The following is a 20,213-nucleotide window of genomic DNA, read 5'->3' on the forward strand; positions in this document are numbered from 1 at the left end:
TATTTAAAAAATAATAAACAAGCAAACAACTCTTATCAGTGTTCAAAATTAGAATATTTCACAAACACACACAATCCAGGCTTTAAATTTCTCTTCTAAAATCAGAAGAGCTGACAAAATTTGACCCTTGTTTCCAAATCTCACCATTCAGTTGGGGTTTAGTCAGTTTGCCACAGTCCCCACTGCCCCCTATTATACACCATCCGCTTACTTCACTCTTACTCATTCACTACCTTGCCCCTTAGGTCACTTACATTGGAGACTCCTATTTGAAGTTTCATGGGAAATTCACCAGCTTGGTGGATTGTTGACCTTAAGGTGAGTCCCAGACTGAGACAGGGGCCATCTGCTCCTGGCTGAGATGGGAACTATGGAGCCTGAGGTCCATACTTTCCCCAAACACCTGTCCACACTTACCCTGCTGGCATCTGGGAGTTGTCCTGTGACTCTGACACTAGAGCCAAGGACTTCAAAGCCAAACAAGTTCCAAACTGGGCTGGCACCAATCCTCCTTGGCCTCGACCTGTTTTCTTCTACCAGGCAGAACCTTCCCGCCTCTGCTTGCTTCCTATTAAAATTAACAAGCGTGGCAGGCGGGCATCAAAGGCAGGGCTGTGCCTTTAATGTTATTCCAGGCAGGCCCAGGCTTGGATCACAAGCCCTCCCCTGCCCTCCTCCCTTCCATCTGAGCTGGGTGGCATGGGCATGGTTCAGCTGGGAGGGCCGGAATCGGAGTTTTGGCCATTCTCGTCTGTTTGATTTTTGCACCAGGGAAAATTGCAGGGCCAGGAGAACATCTTCACGGCACTTTTCTTCAAAGTGCCCTGCAAGAACTGGCCAATTCTTTTTTCTTTTTTCAAAGATTTTATTTATATATTGTTAGAGAGAGGGGACGAGAGGGAGAAAGAAAAGGAGAGAAACATTGACGTGAGCAAGAAACATCAGTTGATTGCCTCTCGTATGTGCCCCAATCAGGGAGCAAACCTGCACCCCAGGCCTGAGCCCTGACCGGGAATCGAACCGGTGACCTTTTGCTTTGTGGGACAACGCCCGATGAACTGAGCAATACCGGTCAGGGAGGGCATGGCCAATTATCCTTAACAGGTACCCTAAGAAGGGTATGTTATAAACCCCGTTTTACTGGCAGGGAACCTGAGGTCAATGGCTGGCCCAAGGCTTTAGAGAGAGACAGACTCAAAGCCACGGCTGAAAACATCTATGTCCACCTGAGTCTCCCTCAGCCCTGCAGCTGGCCCGGGAATTCTAGTGCACTGAGGCTTTCCTGCCCGCCTGGGTTGTCGTGGCCACCCATTCTGGTTCTCACGCTGGGCTTCCCAGACCCGAGCTGCACAGAGACATTAGGTCAGGAGCCCCACCCTCACGGAGGGGGGCAGAGGGCCCTGTCATCCACCCCTTCCCAGCACAGGAAATGACAGCAGTGGGTAATCACTCCCCTCCTATAAAACCCTCAAGCTGTTGTCTTCATTTTTCCCCCCTAGCATGGAGTCGGGGTGGGGACCCAATTATTTGCAGAGAACTATGTATTTGTACCGGAGAAATCAACAAACTGAAACACTACTGCCCTACGACTCGGAGTTCTGAGTGGGATCCCCGACAGGTGGGAGAGGGAGTCTTGGCCCCCCTGCCTGAAGGACCTGTTTGAACAGAAGTCCTCAGACCCCCAGATGTCCAGCCCGCAGCAGGAAACGTTAGCGGTCTGACGAGCCCACTGTCGGGACAGCACGTGGGCGGGGAGGGGCAGCTGCAGGGCCTTCGAGCTGCTGAATTCGCTCTCACATCTTTGGAGGGAGGACAAGACCGAAAAAGGACCTGCAGACAATTAACAATGAAGTTTCTCCAAAACGAAGCTTTGATCTTGAAGCTTTAGATCAAAACACTGGCTGAGGGGGTGGTCCCTCTAGAAATCTTAGAGATAGGAACCTCCTCAACAGCCCCCAAAACACTGTCTTTACCAGCGCCTGGAGCAGAGCTGGGAGGGGCCTGAGCGGTCATTCGCTGTGGGTGCCTCCTTGATGTTTCGAGGAAACTGAGTCCCTGGGCAGAGAAGTGGGCTTGTGAGTGAGTGATGCCAGCAAGGGAAGGGAGAGGACTCAACTGTCCCGAGTCCCAGCCTGGTCTTCTTGTACTAAGGGAGAGAAAAGGAGACGCAAGAGAAAAAGCAAGATATGGGAAGATAAAGGGGGAATGAGAGGAAAGGAGGAGGAGAGAGGAAAGGGAAGAAATGCAGGAGAAGGGGCAGAGAGTGATGGAAGAGACAGAGAGAGCCACGTACACGAGGCCCCTAGTTTGTTTCATCATCCCGGCCCACGGTTCTGCAATGCTCGCCAGTGGTTTCTTTGCTGGGAGTCTCAGCACCCCAATTACACTGCCAAACCTTCTTCTTAGTACCCCGGGTGACGAGTGAGGCACCGTGTAGGGCCCTCAGCAGCTGCTGAATCCACGTAGGTGGCTCTGCGAATGGGTACTCTGAAGTCACCTAGGAGGCTGCAAACGCCCTGGGAGGTTTTCCTCCAGGATTCCCTCACCTCAGCCAGCCGACCAGCACTGGCGGGGGACAGGCGAGGCACTCCCCTCGGGGCTCAGGCTCCCAATCTGTGACTGGGGTTGGGGTTCCCCATTATCACCCTTATAGCTCTGGGGTTCTAGAGTTATGTTAATTCCAGAAGCTCTGATTTCCTCCTTCTCAAGTCTTCCTGGGAGGTATGGCAGAGCCAAGCCTGAACTCCTGGCTATGAATCCACTACGGCCAAAAGGAAGGGTTTCTAAGTAAAAGGCATAAAGTTTAGGAACCTAAGACAAACTTTGCCCACTTGGAGGACCTAAAGGCTGAAGGCGCAGCTCAGAGCTGTCCCTTCTGCTCTCTCCTGCTGGGGGTAGGGTGGGACCTAGCACCCCATCTGCAGCACCTCCATGCACCTCGGGGCTCTGAGCACGCAGTGTGAAAACCCCTGGTCTAGCTCAACAGCCCATGAGGAAGCCAGAGTTACCTGGACTGGGGGGGATGAAGGGCAGATACTAGGGTGAGTTGAGGCACCTAGGGCAGAAAATGTAGATGGGTGCTCACTCCCAGTGTCATTCAAGGCCGCCCGGCACCTGTGTGCCTCACAGAAACCCACTTGCTTTCTCCTCTTCCAATCGCTATGGACATGCTGTCGCCGCTGCTGGAAATCAAGCTCCTGAGGACCAGGCCCTGTCTCTGGCTCATGTATCCCATTCAGAGGACTAACCTGAAGCTTAGCACATAGGCAGCCCTGAAGGTTTGCTGAATGATGGATGAAAGGAAAGGGGTTGGGGGCGGGGGGAGAAGGAGGAGGAGAAGAAGGAGGAAGTGAGGAAGGAGGGTAGGAAGGAGAGGAAGAAGAACAAAAGAAGGAAAAAAGACCAACGATTCATCTTGAACCTCCTTCCCCCTCTCCAAAGCCCTAATCTGCGCTGCCAGCCAACCTGGCCTGGCCACTTTGCTGCTGGGGGTAATTGAGGGCTCTGGCCTCACTCATTCTTCCCCCGGGCCGTGTGCAAAGTGGAGGGTTTCACTTGCCCAGTGGGTACCGAATTATAGCTACGGAGCTGGAGTCCTATGTAATTAACCAGCAGCCGCAGCCCTGGAGAGTCTGTGAAGCCTGCCGACTCCGACTCCGCGGGGGATGGGGCCAAGCAGAGTGGCTCCCTAATTAGCCCTGGTCTGATTTTCACAGTCTAGTTGCTGGGACCCGCCTCCTGGGAGGCTGTTTACTCACGGGCTGTGGGGTTCTTTACCAGGGCTCCATGAGTAGAATTGAGGGTCAGAAAGCAGATTTGTGTGTGAGAGAAAAACTTTGCAGCGTATCAAAATCCACAGAACCTCTTCTTGATGATAAGATCTTTCAAAGTCTTTCAGCAGGGCTGTCAGAACTGAGATCACAAAGAGGGAAGCACCTCGTGCGTGAGCCCAGCAGGGGAGGGGTAAATAGTGCATCTGGGAAAGGGGGGGCTGCCTCTACCCTTCTCAATCAGCTTCTCACCCCAAAGCCCGACATGCTAGGATTTGGGGTGGTCTGTGCCAGTGTTCACCCCTCCGCACTATGCTTTTTCTTGCTAGAGTGTGAAAGGCTGATGAGACACCCACAGCAGTATGAGGATGACTGGACCACGGCTTGCGCTCTGGAGGTTGATGGAGGCAAGGACATACAAATTATGCCACAGTGAGATACCATTACACTCCTTCACATTTGTCAGATGGGCAAACATCTCAAAGTCGGAGTGCAGGAAGTACTAGAGGAGGAGGTAGGGGAATGGGGATCTCAGAAATTGCTGGAGGGAATATAAATTAGTGTAGAATCTTTGGAGAGCAATTGTTCCACTACCCCCCCACACACACCCGCCACCGTCCTTCTAAGGATGAGTGAGCCTGGTACCCTCATGTCCACGACATGGATGGAAATGTTCCTTGCAGCAGTTTTAAAGACAATGCGGTGTAAGGGCCCAGGGCAGGAGCAGACTCAGGAAGCCGCTGAGGAGGTGAGTGCTGAATCTTCACAGGAGAGGATGGTGGCTCGGACCAGGTGGGCGGTGGAAGCAGACAAGACTGTAGGTGGGAGGACCAGGTTGGAGGTGAGGCAGGGAACAGGAGCTCCGCTGGGGGTATGTCAGGTCGGGAAGCTGTCTGGCATCCCTGTGGAATGCGGAGCAGCAGCCAGAAACGAGGGTACGGAGTTCAAAACAGAGGCCCGACCCAGAGAGGTGAACCAGGAGCCCCAAAGCACAGATGAAACTTAAAGCCATGAGCTCATTCATTTTTTATTTCTTATAAATAAAAGAATCGAGGCAAATAGGACGGCGTTGACATCTGTGAAAGCTGGGTGGTGGATACTGTGGCGATTGTAATACTATTCTTTCTACTTGTTAGTATGTTTGAACTTTTGAATAATCGAGTTAATTAATAAACAGCCTATAAGGCCCCAAGACTCCAGACTGTGGAACAGTTTTGCTGTGAGTGCCTCAGACCTAAAGTGGGGGTGCTGGCAGTGGGTGGAGGAGCCAGGTTCAAATCCCCCTGCCACCCCTATGCTCAGTGGTCAGGTATTGATTGTCTCTTCCTGGGCCTCTGCTTCGCCACGGGAACAACAAGGAGCTGGCCCATGACTTCTCAGCATTCTTCCAATGATGCCCATCCAGGATTCAAGCTGCTGCCCCCAAGAGCCCCTGCCTGCTCTGATTTCGTCTATCCACCTCTCATGCCTGGCCCTACAGATGAGGCCAGAAATACCCGACAAGAGGGCTCTATAGGTGGAAGGTCAACTTTGCCTCCAAGCACATGGAGACTGCAGCAAGGGGAGTCAGAAAGGACAGGGCCCCATGCTCCCCAGAACCTGGGACCCAAAAAGAATTAGGTTGAGCTTAAAAGCAGGGAACCCAGAGATTAAAATTCTTCCCAGTATTTACTGCGGATGCATGCATTCTGCTCGGGATCCCAGGACTGGTCTGTGAGCCTGAAACATACCAACGGCTGGCGGCTGAACCAATCTGCCAAACTGTAATATGCACAGGTAATAATAATAATAGTAATAGTAATAACAATAATAACACTTATGTGCCAGATTCTGAGCTAAGTGCTCAATATGCTTTCTCTCATTTAACCCCCACAACGACAGTGCTGCAGGGTTGTCATTTTCACTATTCTGGCTTTGCAGATGAGTAAACGGAGGCTCAGAGGGGTCAACACCTTGCCCCAAGTCATGTGGCAAAGAAGGAGCAGAGCCTGGATTAGAACCCAGGCCGCATGACTCCAGATCTCAAGCCCTTGAGTGCCTACGGTGAGCAACAAGCTTCTGTACATCCCTTCAACAAGAGGCACAGAAGACAGCCTGAACATAACGCTGTTCATTGAGCCACTTATTCACCACCAGCCCCTGAGCGTTTCTCGAGTACCCAACATGGGGCGGCACTCCGTGCATCTGGCCATGGGGAGGCTGAGATGAGTGAGCACAGCCTCTGTTCTCAGGAACCTTGTGGTCTAGAGACAGAGGTCAGTTTACAAGCCAGCGCAATAAAGCCAACAGCCCCAGGCTGCTCCCGGGGAGCCACACATGTCCAGAAGGTTCCAAGGGAAAGGGTGGTGATCCCAAGAGCAAAGCAAGGGCCCGTCTCGGCCATCATCACCTCCATCCCGAGGCCATGAGTCCCAGAAACTCCTTCCTGGCAGAAACTGCTGGGCATGGGCATTGCACGTGCTTAGCTTTTACGGGAAGGGGAGAAGATGGAAAGCCTGTCACTTCATGTTTTGTAAGCAGTGGAGCGTTCGCTGCTTCCTTGGAACAACCTGTTTCATTGCGCCACAAAAACCACCTGACTTACGCCTAAAGGAGAGGCCGCAGCTGGAGAAGGAGCTATTTAGGGCTCAGTGGCTCAAAGAAGCCACAATGTTGGTGACATGACAACAGAAGAGCTGTTGCAGGCAGATTGCTTCTTTGTGGAAGGGCCCTTAACTCGGGACCCCGGAGTGGGGGGGCACCAACAGCATTTAGGATATTCACTAAATCCTTGAACTTGTGGGAAAGTGTTGCGTATTTGTGCACTTGTTTTCTGGGTCAAGGGTTCAGAGTCTCCATCAGATTTTAAAGGGCTCCTGGAATCCCCCGAGAAGGCTAAGGGTCACGTCTCTGAAGAAATAGTTATTCTCTCAGTGTGGATGTGAGCTGCGCCTGCCTGCCATTGCACATTCTTGGGGTGGTGTGTGTTCTCTTGTTTTCCATGCAGAGATGAGGAGCTGGGATGGAGAAGATGCGCCAAAGTGGAAAGGGGCCTGCGGATGCGGGAGAGGGCTGTAAAAAAGCAACGGGTCAGCCCGGAGCACAGTTCAGCATGTACCTGATTGCTTCATGCACCGCTGTTTCAACCTGCACAGCCCCGAAACTGGGCAGTATCTTCACGCTAGGGAATTGGGTTTTGCTATTATTCCATCGGGGCATTAAGCAACATCAGAACATCAGTCGTCCAAGGTAGAAACAATTCCTGGACAGGGATTGAGGAAGGCAACTCACAGGCAGTGAATTCACAGGTAGGTAGTTCACAGGTAGTGAAGAGGGAGGAGAGGTGGCTTCGACAAGGGTAAAGGAAAATCCCTCTCTCTTCCTAGGCTCACTTGGTCCGGCCAGACCTTCCAAGGCATTATTATTATTGCTGACACGGCACACCCATGCTGCGGGGGGGGGGGAAGCCGACCTGCCAAGAGACGGGCTGGGACCGGGCTGGGAGTGCAGGCTCAGGAAGATGGTTCCAGCCTCTGGACTCTGAGAGCAGCCCTGCCCAGCCGTGCGTTTCCTGAGCTGAGACGTCCTCCTGGCCTTGTGAACCCTGAGCTCTATTTTTATTCACTCTCGGCTCCCAAGTGCCCAGCACAGTGCTGGCCCTGGAAGTTGTTGAATGAATGAATGAATATGCCTGGGCCCTCTACTAGGCTGTGAACTCCCTTCTGGTGGGGACTACTTTGGGATCATGACGATATTGCCCCCATCTAGCCCTCCCCAGTGCCCTGCGATCCCTTTCTCACACTAGACGTTCTCAGCGCATACCCATGGTGCCATGGGTCAGCCTGAGGCCCTGGTGGTCCTTAGGAGTGATGGAGACCCCCATAACCTATGAATGGGGAGGGATTATCTCCACAGGTTATGGCAGGCCTCTCTCTCTCTCTCTCTCTCTTTTTCTTTTTTGCCTTTCTGAATGGTGACAGCATTTTTCAACAGAGGTCCTCACTACCCACATGCAGGAGAGTCACTCATTGGCCACTCACCATTCATTCACTCATCCATGTGTTCACTTATACGCTCACTCTCTCATTCATGTCTCCAGTCATTTGCCTATCCATCTGATTGATTCATTGAGTGATTGCTTCATTCATTCATTCATTCATTCAACATCCTCTAGACATTGGGCAGAGCATTGTGTGGACACAGCAATGCTTCAGACACTGGTCTTGCTCCTGACAGCTGCCAGGCTGGGGTGAGGGACACAAGAGCCACGAGCACGCACCATCGCACAGAGCAGAACACAAGGCAGTAAGTGCCGTGACAAACGTACAAACACAGCTCTGAGAGGCCACACAGGGAGGGATATCTCCCAGCCAAGAGAGGGAGAGATCAGAGGCAGCTTCCTGGAGGAAGTAGCATCAGCGGCAGCTCCAGAATTTCTGCGTGGAGAGAGGGTGAGGATGGTAGTCAGTGGAGGAAGCCTGAGGCTCATCTGGCACGCGCTTTGCGTGAGACTGAAAAGTAGTCAGCTGCCTATGTCAAAGAATGGGGTTATGGTAGAGACTGGGGGGTGGTTGAATCTTCCCCAAATTTCCTCTTGCTTTCACTACCTGAGAGATGGAGTTCAAGCACATGCCTTGGTCAATGGGGAGGATTTATTTGCACTGAAGGTGATAGGGAAAATATGAACACCTGCCAGGAGCACAGGCCTGAGAAAGTTCAAGGCAATTACAGAGATCAGGGAGCACTCAGGTTTTGGTGGAAAAGGTAGAAGGAAGTAGTGGGCGATGAGCTTGGAAAGGTAAGTTGAACTTGAAAGGCAAAGTTAAAATGTAGGGCTTCATTTTACTGTTCATATTTTTGATCTTCCTTTTCTTAGATAAGTCCCTTTAACATTTCATATAATAAGGGCTTGGTGATGATGAACTCCTTTAACTTGACCTTACCTGGGAAGCACTTTATGTGCCCTTCCATTCTAAATGATAGCTTTATGGGATAGACTATTCTTGGAGTAGGTCCTTGCCTTTCATGACTTCAAATACTTCTTTCCAGCCCCTTCTTGCCTGCAAGGTTTCTTTTGAGAAATAAGCTCATAGTCTTATGGGAACTCGTTTGTAGGTAACTCTTTCCTTTCCTCTTGCTGCTTTCAAGATTCTCTGTCTTTAATCTTGTGATAACAAATTCACAACTATCAACAAGTGAACCTAAAAAAATAAAAGAAAGAAAAACTAGGAAAACAAAAACTAAGCAAACAACTAGAACAGGAACAGAATCAGAGAAATGGAGATCACATGGAGGGTTTTCAGTGGGGCAGGGGAAGGAAGGAATAGGGGGGGAAAGGTACAAGGAAGAAGAAGCATAATTGGTAGGCATTAAATAGATGGGGAGAGGTCAAAAATGGTATAGGAAACAGAGAACTCAAAGAACTTATACGTACAACCCATGGACGTGAACTAAGGGCGGGGGAATGCTGGAGGGTTGGGGGGTGCAGGGTGGAGGGGGGATAAAGAGGGAAAAATTGGGAAAACTGTAATAGCATAATCAATAAAATATACTTAAAAAAAGACGTAGGGCTTCATTCAACAGATGTGGGGAGCCACTGAAGGGTTGGGGCAAGAGAGTAACACGGCCTGTGCTACTTTTAGTGATGCATCTCTGGGCCGGTGTAGAGAATGAAGAGGGGGAGCAAGACCACAGGAGGCTATTCCAGGCCCCTCCTTATGTTTAGGGAGGCAGAACAAGAGTACAACTGGGGTCCATATACCACTTGGCTAAAAGATTTAAAAGTTGTAGGTCAAATTAACAAATAAATGGAATATGTTCTATTCTCTTACCTTGACGAAGTGAAGTTCAGGGTAACCCAGATGGCCAAGTTCAAATGTCTGATTCTCAGGTGCCCACAATGAACACAGAGGTGCCAGATCTGCCCAGTGGCCCCAATCCCCAACCTGTGGCCCATGTCCCTTCTCTTCCCATACCTAGGTTCTTCCATCACTGCCAGAGGCCTCACACACTCCGGTGGGCACCCAGCCCACACATCCAGACTCTGATTGCCCCCCTGCAAAGAGCCACCCCCAGCCACCCCTCAGGCTGAGAGGGACGCACATGGGCTGTGCATGTGCCCTTGAGGACCTAGGCAGGAAGACTGAACCAACCCTTGGAAGCAACTGGGCTTGGCATGAATACTGGCTCCTCCATGTGTGGCCTGGAAGGAGAGGTTGCACATGACCCTGACTTTGGGCCTTCTCAGCCATGGGGACTGGGAGCCATGTCCAGGAGAGGGCCTGGGGGGGCCTTCCACAGCCCCAGAACCTAGGATCAGCCCCTCCTACCCAACCAGGGAAGACAGAGTGAGACCCTGAGCCAGGGCAGGAGCAGCCTCTGTGAAGGAGCGAACAGAAGTGGCAGGTAATAGAATGCATAGGACAGGGAGGCTCGATGGAATCAGCTGCCAACTGGAGCCTTGCAGGTGCCATAGAGCTTGGTCCTGGATCCCTGACACCTTGGCAGGTGGGCAGGTCAGTGGGGACAGTCACCTGCATACCTCGTGATAAAAAGCCACTTCGATGACTACACTATTCTTGCTCTCCTCTGTCCTTCATCAGCTTGCTCTCCCCAACCCCCAGCCCGTGGTATCTGGCAGGGCCGTGTGCAAGGCGTCTGGCCCCAGGGAGAGGTGGGGTGAACCTGCACCTGCAGCTACATGGCTATAAATAGGCAGCCTCCAGTGGCTGCTCACTCAACCTGCCTTCTCCAGCAGAGACATCGCTGGAGCCTCCCAGAGACCTGGACCATGGACCCCAGGGAATGCTCCTGCATGTCTGGTGAGTGAGGACGCCCACACTTGGGCTTTGGGACCTTGCCCCAGCTTCCTCCAGGGAGCCTGCCGGTGTCTGATTCACGCTTCTCTTCCCGCAGTGAGGAGCTGCCAGTGGTGCTGGTTTCAGACTGGAGACCCCTGGGGCAGCTCCCACTCTCCACTGGCTACGGGCCTGATTTGCTGGAAGTGATAATAGCCTGGCTCCGGGATGACTGTGGCAGGGGGAGGCCTTCTTAAGCAGCAGGGCCCTAAGGGCAGCCACCAAGACAGGGGTTCAAGAGCTGGAGCCCAGAGCCTGGCTGCCTGGTTTCAGTCCATCAGGGCCATCACTTCTAACACTTACCATGTCCAGCCTCCGCTTCCTCACCTGAAAACTAGGTCACTCATCCCCCACCCCGTGCCCACCTCCCAGGGAAGCTGTGAAAGTGCAGGAATCGTAAAGCACCTGCAGATGTCCAGGGGTCGTTAGAAGTGCGTGTGGACTCCCGAGCCTGTGACACCACCTAACACTGCAGAAGCACGTTAGCCGGGAGGAGAGGGGCCGGGGTTCAGAGCCATCCCGAGTTTTATGGGCTAGAGACATGGTATGAAGCAGTCTCACCAGCCTCTGTGGTCCTTAACAGGACATGTCTGTACCAAAAAGCTTGCCAAAGAGACAGGAGCTTCCAGCATCTTGCAATTCAAAACAATAGGTGGGATGATTTGTTAAAGTGTCATGGTTGTTATGACATGGAAACGGTAGCACCCATGGCTCTCACGTTGGGCTTGTTGATGTCCTTTGCTCTCCCTCCGAACCATTCAGGGCTCCCCGCTAGCCTGGGACCGTGACAAGGCGAGGAGGGCGCAAAAGGCTCCAACGGTCCCTGGGAGTCCTGGAGCCTGGGGGAGTCAGCCCCCCCCTTCCCCCCCCACCGCCCCCCCTCCCGCCCCTGTGGTTCTCAGCCCTGATTGCACAGCAGAATCATGTGTTGTTTTTAAAAATATACTGACTCCTTTTCCCCACCAAGACCTTTGACGCAGAACATTTCAAACGCTGGTCCCAGAAATCCACGTTTTCACGAGGATTCTGGAGGTCGCTGAGGCAGCCACCCCAGCTTCCGTGTGTGGACTGTGACTGGGAACCACCGGATGGCCCTCACCCCTTGGGGGGATGCTGAGCAGTGTCTTCGCCCCCCTGTCCAGCACCGCCCAGGGAGAGCCCGGAAGCCTGCCACTGTGGCGGTCTGCAGCACGCCCGGTGGTCCCCGCTCCGCCTGGGTCCTCACGTGTATGACGGCTCTGTCCTCTCTTCTAGGAGGAGTCTGCCTCTGTGGAGACAACTGCAAATGCACAAACTGCAACTGCAAAACATGTCGAAAAAGTGAGCATGGCGGCCCGGGCACCGCGGCCCGGAGCTGGGAAACTGCTCCCTCCGTCCTCAGCCCTCCAGCCCCGGGGGGTGGGAGGGCCTCTGGGTGCCTTTTACCCACTTTGGAGCGACCTGAAATGAGCGCTGAGTTCCCCAGGCTGCTGCCCACCTGGCAATGAGGGCATCCGCTGTGCCTCAGGTGTTCGCAGTAGGAAGAGGACTGAGGGGCGGGTCCAGCCTGCCCAGAGGCGAAGGGGAGAGAGCACTGGCCTAGAGTCAGCAGCTCTGGGTTTTGGTCTCGGATCAGCTACTGTCCAATAACCTTGGCCAAGCCCCTCCCCATCTCTGGGCATCTGATGGGCTCTGAATGGCCTCTGCATGGCCTCTGGGATCCCTCCCAGCTCCAGCCTCCCACAACTTCCCATCCCAGGGTGGTCGTGACTAGAGGCTGAAGCCTGTGACAGGCTCCTCTTTTCCCGCTTCCCCTATGTGGTGGGAGGGGAAGGGGTGTAAGACAGCAGTGTGGACCCAAAGCTGATATATCCACCTCCCCACCCTTCCAGGCTGCTGCCCCTGCTGCCCCCCGGGCTGTGCCAAGTGTGCCCGGGGCTGCATCTGCAAAGGAGGCTCCACCAAGTGCAGCTGCTGCCCCTGAGAATGCACCGGCCTTGCCGAGGGCGGGGCCCAGGAAGCATCTGTACAGAGCGCTAGCTGGGAAGTTGACATGATTGTACTTTTTATATATTCTCCCCAACAAAGTGGCAGTGACATTCCTGTGGAGTGCTTGAAGCAATAAAGTTTTTACTCATGGTTGTCTGGTGGTCAGAGAGCTGTTTTACTCTAACCCAAAAGGACCACGAAGGGCTGACTCCAGGGCAGAGACAGCGGTTGCCTGCCTGTGACCCTTCTTCACGTGGCTGCTACCACAGGCTCCAGCTCCTCTGCCTGGGGGCTGTCTCCTGCTGCCTGAGCTTTCCTGATACAAGCACAGGGTAGGCTGGGGGGACTGGGGAAGTCAAGGCCACTGGGAACAGCCCTTAACCAATGACAAACAGGAATTAGTAGATAAAATAAATACCCTCGGTATCTTCACCCTTACAGTGGAACAAATCTGAGACCTGGTCCCCACATTCCCCCAGGAGTCCCTAGCAGCACTGACCCCCAGCGGCCCACCGCAGTAGCCTGCCCATTAACATACCCTGTGTCAGATCATTCCTCCTCTGCCTCACTTCTCCATTCTCCCACCAGTGCTTCCTGGGGTTCCCACCCTAAGTCACTGCTTGCACACGGTCTGCTTTGGGGGTAACACAGGCTAAGCCAGGCTCTTCGGGTATAGTGTTGGCCCAGAACGCCTCGTGGCGTTAATGGTGCTGTCTGAGGGACTTCAGCATTGAATCGGCCGTGGAGGTCTGCGCGGATCTGGTGGGGATCCTCGAGGCCAAGACACCGAGGGTGGTAGCTGCCCCGGCTTGCTTACTCAGGTCAACCTTCAGGACGGGGTGACTGGGCAGACGTGGACCAGGAGAAATGGGTGCTGTTCGTTCAAGTTCTTGCATTTCACAGCAGTCAGTGTAATGAGAAGCCAGGGTTTTTGTTCTTTTCCCCAGGTGGCTGACGTACACATCGGGGCTCTCGCTACCCCACTTACCAATACATTCATTGGTTGGTTCTCATATGTGTCGACTGGGGATCAAACCCACAATGCTGCGGTATTGAGATGGTGCTCTAACAACTGAGCTACCCAGCCAGGGCCTGTTTTTTACTATTACTATTGTTGTTGTTGTTGTTGTTGTTATAATATTAATCCTCACCCAAGGACATGCTCATTGATTTTATTTTAGAGACAGAGAGAGGAAGGGAGGGGGGAAGAGAGGGAGAGAAGCACCAATGTGAGAGAGAAACATCAATCAGTTGCCTCTCCCATGTGCCCTGACAGGGCCCCAATCCCGTAACCTAGGTATGTGCCCCAACTAGGAATCAAACCTGTGACCCTTTGGTTTACAGGGTAATGCTCCTAGTAACTATGCCACGCCAGCCAGGGCTGTTTGAATTTTTTGAATGGAGTAATTCCCTGAATCTCCCTGATGAGTTAAAGTATTTTTTAAATTTTTATTGTTAAGTTTTCCCTTTCTTGAACTATCTCTGCTTCTTGGAGCTGAAGGCAGGCTCTATGGTTGTGGGCGGGGCTTATGGGCTGACAGACTCGGTTTTGGCATACCCGGATAGGAACTGCCCCTTTTCTAGCCCTCCTTCAGCAGGCGGCCCCTCCCAGACGGGTTATACTCCCTTTCTTTGGAGAACACCTCACAGTCTCAGCCTGGGGGCAAATGGTGGAGCTGTACAAGGAGAGGTGCTGGAGGAGACCTGGGGCCACCTGGCAGGTCCACAGCCACATCTTCCATTAGTCACTGTCCTAGTTTCTGCAGCTCCTTCGCCTGATGCTTTCCAGCCTGATGCCCCCAACAACATAAAACCAACCCCCCACTAACTTCTCTCTACTGCTTGAGCTGAGCTGTGGCTTTCTCTGCTCCCGTTGACCCGTAAATGTGACTTGACCCATCCTGGTACTCCAGAAAAATGTATGCTTGTCCAAATCATCCTCTCTCACACTGTTGTGTAAAATTTCTCGGGCCAAGAGACCAAAGAAAGAGGCTGCCAGCTCCATCATTACATTAAGAGTTTTTTAAGGAAATTTACATACAGATGAGGCTCATCTCGGGGACAGCAAGATGACATGGATGTTCTCTGCACCATGTGGCAAGCACAAAGGGGTGACATAGGACAGGCAGGATGGATGGGGTACCCAGATGGATGGGGAACAGGCTTACATGTTTGCCTGAGGAAGGGCACAGGCCACTTTCCAGAACCTGCATGTCTGGGGCACAGGGGGGGAGTAGGCGGGGCTTACCGGAAGCAATCTTTGTTCCGCCCAAATCTAACTGGATCTAGAATAAGGGTCCAGCAAGGGCCAGGCAGCCTTCACATCGTGGAACAGCCTCTCCTCCACAAACTCCAATCCTCATCTCCTTTATTCATTTTTCTTGTTTTCCCTCCTTGACTTTTAAAAGTTTCTTCTAATAGATTTTCAGGAAGAAGGAGAGGTGAATGCAGGTTTTCAGTCTACCATCTCGAGCTAAAGGCTAGGCTTTTTATTGGTGTAATTGCTACTCTTTGTAACAACCCTGCAGGATGGGAATTACTATCGCCATTCTACAGGTGAGGAAACTGAGACTCAAAGGAGACCCCAACTCGGGCAGGGATAGCTGAGAGAGGAGCTTGAAGACCACGTGGGAAGATGGGGGCAGGGCGGTGTAAGGAAGTGAAAAGTAAGCAGATTGGTCACACGTGACCTTGAAGGGGTAAAACTTAAGCGCAGGAAACACAAAGGCAGGCTGACACATCGTGGACTGTGTTCCTATGTTGCATAAGGAAGACAGTAGAAACCTCGAACAGGCTGTGACAGACCCTGCACCTGCTCAGGACATACACCAACCTGGATGGATTCCGGAGGAGGGCTTGGTGGGAGTGGAGCCCAGGTCTCCGGACAAGAAAGGTAGTTCCTCATTTGGGCTGCAGGGGGCGCTCCAGGCCCGGAGGCAGCTACTGCAGGCGTACCCTGAGCCCTTGGGAATTGTGCAAGGGTTGAGGGGGCTGTTCCCACCTCAGTTTGGCTGTGTTTGGGGCCCAGACATCCCAGAAAGGTACTAAACCCCTCAGACTACAATGTGGGGAGGATAAATCAGGACAAGCTCTCCAACAGCCCATGAAGCCGTAGGTGGAAAAGGCCTTAAAGTGTAAACCACCCAGATTCACAGGGCATAAGGCTTTTAAAATAATTTGGCAATGTACATCAATGAACTCTAAAAATGTTTTTCCCATTTGACCCAACAGTTCCACTTCTGGAAATCCTAAGGAATTCACCACAAATTGAAGGGGGGGGGGACCTCACTCATGAAAAGGTTCCCTGCGGTACTGTCTATAATTGTGAAAAACTAAAAACCACCTCAAGCCTCAGTCTGCAAAATCGTTCAAGTAAGCTGTGGCCAGGCCCGTGATGGGGTGTGACAGAGCCGCTAAAAATGCACGGGAAGTGATTATGGTAAAATCTTTAACCAATTAGAGGTTACAAAGTAGTTATGTGGTAATTTTTTTTTTCAAAAAAAGGAGCCACGGAGGATACCAAATGGGAAAATGAAACCCACTAAGACATTGACGGTGGTTGTGTCAAAATCACAGATATTTTTCCTTCTGGCTATTTTTCTGGATTTTCCAAAATGTATTCATCTTTATTTAAAAAATACTGTTTGTGAAAGAAATACATGTATACTTTGGGCCAGAAATTCTATGTTGTCTCCTAAGGGAAAATCATGAAGGGACACACACAAAGCCAACAAGACGTTTGTCACGGCATCGATTAGAACAGAGGCAATTTGGAAACAACAAAAAGGTCTCAGAGTGGGGGATTGGTTAAGCAGACTGTCAAATGAATCTACTAGAGTAAAATTGCAGAAACGAAGCTGACTTCGGGGACAGATATTTATAATCTCCTGATAAACGTGGGGGAAAGTCCCTTATAAATCAGTGTGTACTGTAGGCTTCTATTTTTATATTTGAAAGGATTATATAGGCATACTTTCCAATTTCCAAAAACGTATACAATAAAGAAAGAATGAAGAAGAGGAGGAAGGAGCTAGAGCTGGGTGGTTTTGAATCCGAGGCACGCATGACCGGAATTGTCTGCTTTACTTTTGAAGACAAGGAAGAGACAGAATACTTGACATGGTATCATGGAAAGTTTTGGCCACGTGACTACAGTAGGTCAGAGGGTGGCTTCCCTGCCCCCATGCCCAGCCTCACCAACCACCTCCCCTGGCAGGTGCTCTCATTTGCTTTCTCATATTTCAGCCCCAAGCAGGCAGGGCCAGGCCTGACTGTGCACATGTGACAGAGGACGAACCAGAGGCCCAAAGATGTGCATAGGCAGGGGCTGGACAGCGGGCTGATCCTCCTGGCTCTCTTCCCTCCATGTCTGCGCTGGCAGAAATCATCTTGGAGTTGTTCTAAGAAGTTAGGGCTCCGCTCTGACAGCTTTCCAAGTGCCAGGCCAGGCCATGTAAGCCCCTGGCAAACCCGTAAGGTAGGAACTACTGTTATTCCCATTTAGGAATAGTAAATGGGGACCCTTGAGCAACCCAAGGCACGGAAATGTTGAGCAACTTGCTGGTAACTTACTACATTACTAGTAAGTGGCGGAGTCAGACTGTGAACCCAGTCCAACAGTGAACCCAGCCAACTGGTCTTTTTTTTTTCTTTTTTTTTGAGAGAAGGGAAAGGAAGGAGAAAGAGAGGGCGAGAAACATCAATGTGTGGTTGCCTCTTACACACCCCCTACTGGGGGCCTGACCTGCAACCCAGGCATGTACCCTGATGGGGAATCAAACCTGAGACCCTTTGCTTCGCAGGCCCGCATTTAATCCACTGAGCCACACCAGCCAGGGCCTCAGCCAACTTGTCTTGAGATCCGTCCATTCATTCAGTAAATGTGTCCTGAATGTCTCAGGTGCAGAACACCATTCTAGGTGCTTCAGTTGGGTCCGTGGACAAAAGCAAAGGTCTCTGACAAGATATGGGGGCTTAAATTCTCTACAGGAAAGGCAGGCAGCATGTAAACTTTACAAATGAAGGAGTTTATCAGAAGGCGTTTTATGCTATGAAAAAAGAAAAGAGAGCAGAGTATGGGGGTGGGGGTCCTGGGGGGTTGAGGTGTGTGTTGTGGTTTTAAATGGGGTGGTCATGGTGGGCTTCATGGAGACAATGAGATTTGAGCAAAGACTTAGAAGCAGAGAAAGAAGGGAGTGAGCTGTGTGGGTATCTGTGGGAGGAAATCTGCAGGCAGAGGGAACAGAAAATCATTTCAGGTTGTGAGAATTAACACGGGGCGGAGGGGAATAAAGGTGGAGGTGAAGGGGGTCCTCTGGAGCAGCACACCTATATGAAACGCTCGTGGGAGGTCCTAGAAGCTGAGAGCTGCAGGATGGGGGGCCCAGCCAGGGGAAGAATAGGGGGAGGGTGTTTCAGAAGGATGCTGTGGTTTTCAGACCCCCCCAAATCCTGGCTACTCGAGGGTGTGGGGGTGTATTAGGGTTCTCCAGAGAAACAGAACCAGGATACACATGGATCTTGATAGGAGATATATTACATATCCATACAGGGTGGGACAAAAGTGGGCTTACAGTTGTTTTATGGAAAAATAATACCATAATTAATAAACGATAATACAAGAATAAACTTTTGTACTCACAACTGTAAACCTACTTTTGCTCCACCCTGTATGTATGTGTGTATATATATGTATATATGTGTGTGTATATATACACGTATATTAGCATGTTATATATTTATTATAGGCTGTAGATCACATGACTACGGAGGCTGAGAAGGCCTGCAGTCTGCCATCCACAAGCTGGAGAACCCAGATAGCCGCAGGGTGATTCAGCCAGAGCTTGAAACTTGACAGCGAGGAGCGCGCCCATGTCCCAGCGTCTCCGGGCAAAAAACGTGTGTCTCAGCTCAGGCAGAGGTCAAACGCGCCCTCCAGGCCCTCACCAGATGGGCTAATGCCCACTCACCTTGGCGAGAGCAGTCTTTACTCAGCGCAGCAATTCAAATGCTAATCTCTTCTGGAACCGTCCTCACAAACCCACTCAGAAATAGTGTTTCACCAGCTATCTGGCCATCCCTTAGCCCAGTCAAGTTGACATATAAAACTACCCATCACGGTAGGGTGAGGGGCGGGGTGGTGGCGGCGGGGATTGCGCTCCCAGCTCTGTAGCGTCAACCTCAAGGACGCGTCCCCAGCCGTGCACATGGCGGCATGCACCCAAGCTGGGACTGTCCTCCCCTGTGCACGTAGTGGGACGTGGGGTGGCTGCAGGCGGGGCGGGACTTTGGGGGGCATGGTGGGGGGAGGGGGCACCGCTGCCGCAATGCGCGCTTCCGCCGGGCGTTGAGCCCAGATGGAGAGGGGGCACCGATCGCGCAGCCGGCTGGCTGTGCATGCGCGCCACCGCCTGGGGCTATAAAAACCCATCACCTGCTGCCGCTAGAGCATCCAGTTGCTGGGAGAAACCAGTTCACCCTCTCCAGCGGCATCTCCGCTCGACATGGACCCTGAGACCTGCCCCTGTCCTACTGGTGAGCCTTCCGCCCCCATGCTGCGGCACAGCGCGCCCCTCTCTAGCGAAGAAGCCCATGCTCTCGGCGTCCGTCAAGGACATTTGGGGGAAGGGACCCTTATTTCCCATTTTGAACCTTCCTGTAGGGTAGTCATGGCTATATTCCAAAGGGATTCCGTTAGGCCTGGCCCCACGCGAGTTTTTTCACTTGAGCCATCCCTGTGGCTTTTCCCTCTCTAGGTGGCTCCTGCACCTGCGCCGGCTCCTGCAAGTGCGAGGGATGCAAATGCACCTCCTGCAAGAAAAGTGAGTGTGGGGACCCCCTCCGCCGTGCCTCTTCCGCGTCCCCAAGTCTATCCGAGCAAAGTGGAGAGACCCCCAGGCGCCCTATTACACTGCTTCTGACTCTGGGGCGGAAGCACCTGGGGAGGCCTTAGATACAATCCCCCTGGCCCCACCCCCAGCGATTGATCCAGAAGGCCTGGGGCAAAATGTTTTGGAAATTCCCAGAAGTTGCTAATGAGCAGCTGGAACTGAGAACTGTTACCCTGGTCCAGCCCTCCCCTTCAAACCTCCAGTGCCTGGGGAAGCCTTTAGTGAGGCTGGGGGTTGGCTCTGGAGTCTGGATCCCTTGGCCCCTCTCAGGGCTTGGTGGATTCCCCTCCACTGGATCTCCGCCAGGCCTCCCCAGCAGCAGAAGCAGTGTGATGTGCAAGGGGAGGCGTCGTGGGGGGGGGGCTCTCTTTTTCTGTGGTGAGTAAGGCTAGGGGTGGATGGCCTCCTGGGTCTCCTGGTCCCCCCACACCTGGACCATCTCTGCTCTTCCAAGTTTATCCTTCAAGGCTCTTTTCAAGGCCATTTACCCTGTCCTGCAGCACTCCCCCAGCCTGGGCCTGACCCTACTACCATCCCAGACTCCCCTGTGTTACCGGAAAGGGGACAGGGTCGGAGCAGGTCTGCCGCGGGCCAGCTGTAGTGTGGGGGGTCTTGACTTCGTGCAGGAAAGATTTCACGACACGAGTCCAGGTGACTTTGAGAGTACATGCATTAAAGCTGAGGACAGAACAAGGAAGGGCTTAAGATGGAAGGAGCAACAGGAGAGCCTAGGTGGGGCTGCTCTGGCT

At 52.3% G+C, this 20,213-nt stretch overlaps 1 protein-coding gene across 1 annotated transcript; it reads left to right on the forward strand.

Moving 5' to 3' along the window:
* The first annotated feature begins 10,465 nt into the window (after window positions 1-10,465).
* On the forward strand, window positions 10,466-12,727 carry LOC112296765 (metallothionein-4). The gene is made up of 3 exons (XM_024551547.3): window positions 10,466-10,570; window positions 11,861-11,926; window positions 12,478-12,727. The coding sequence occupies exons 1-3, from the start codon at window positions 10,540-10,542 to the stop codon at window positions 12,567-12,569; spliced, it is 189 nt and encodes a 62-aa protein (XP_024407315.1). The 5' UTR covers window positions 10,466-10,539; the 3' UTR covers window positions 12,570-12,727.
* Window positions 12,728-20,213: the final 7,486 nt, after the last annotated feature.

This window comes from Desmodus rotundus, chromosome 12 (genome assembly GCF_022682495.2).
Source record: "Desmodus rotundus isolate HL8 chromosome 12, HLdesRot8A.1, whole genome shotgun sequence".
NCBI lineage: Eukaryota > Metazoa > Chordata > Mammalia > Chiroptera > Phyllostomidae > Desmodus > Desmodus rotundus.

Excerpts from the sequence above, each read along its gene's own strand:
- LOC112296765 (XM_024551547.3), top strand. The coding sequence starts at position 10,540 with ATGGACCCCAGGGAATGCTCCTGCATGTCTG. Across the intron at positions 10,571-11,860 it reads GGAATGCTCCTGCATGTCTG|GAGGAGTCTGCCTCTGTGGA; the intron begins GTGAGTGAGGAC and ends CCTCTCTTCTAG. Across the intron at positions 11,927-12,477 it reads CTGCAAAACATGTCGAAAAA|GCTGCTGCCCCTGCTGCCCC; the intron begins GTGAGCATGGCG and ends CCACCCTTCCAG.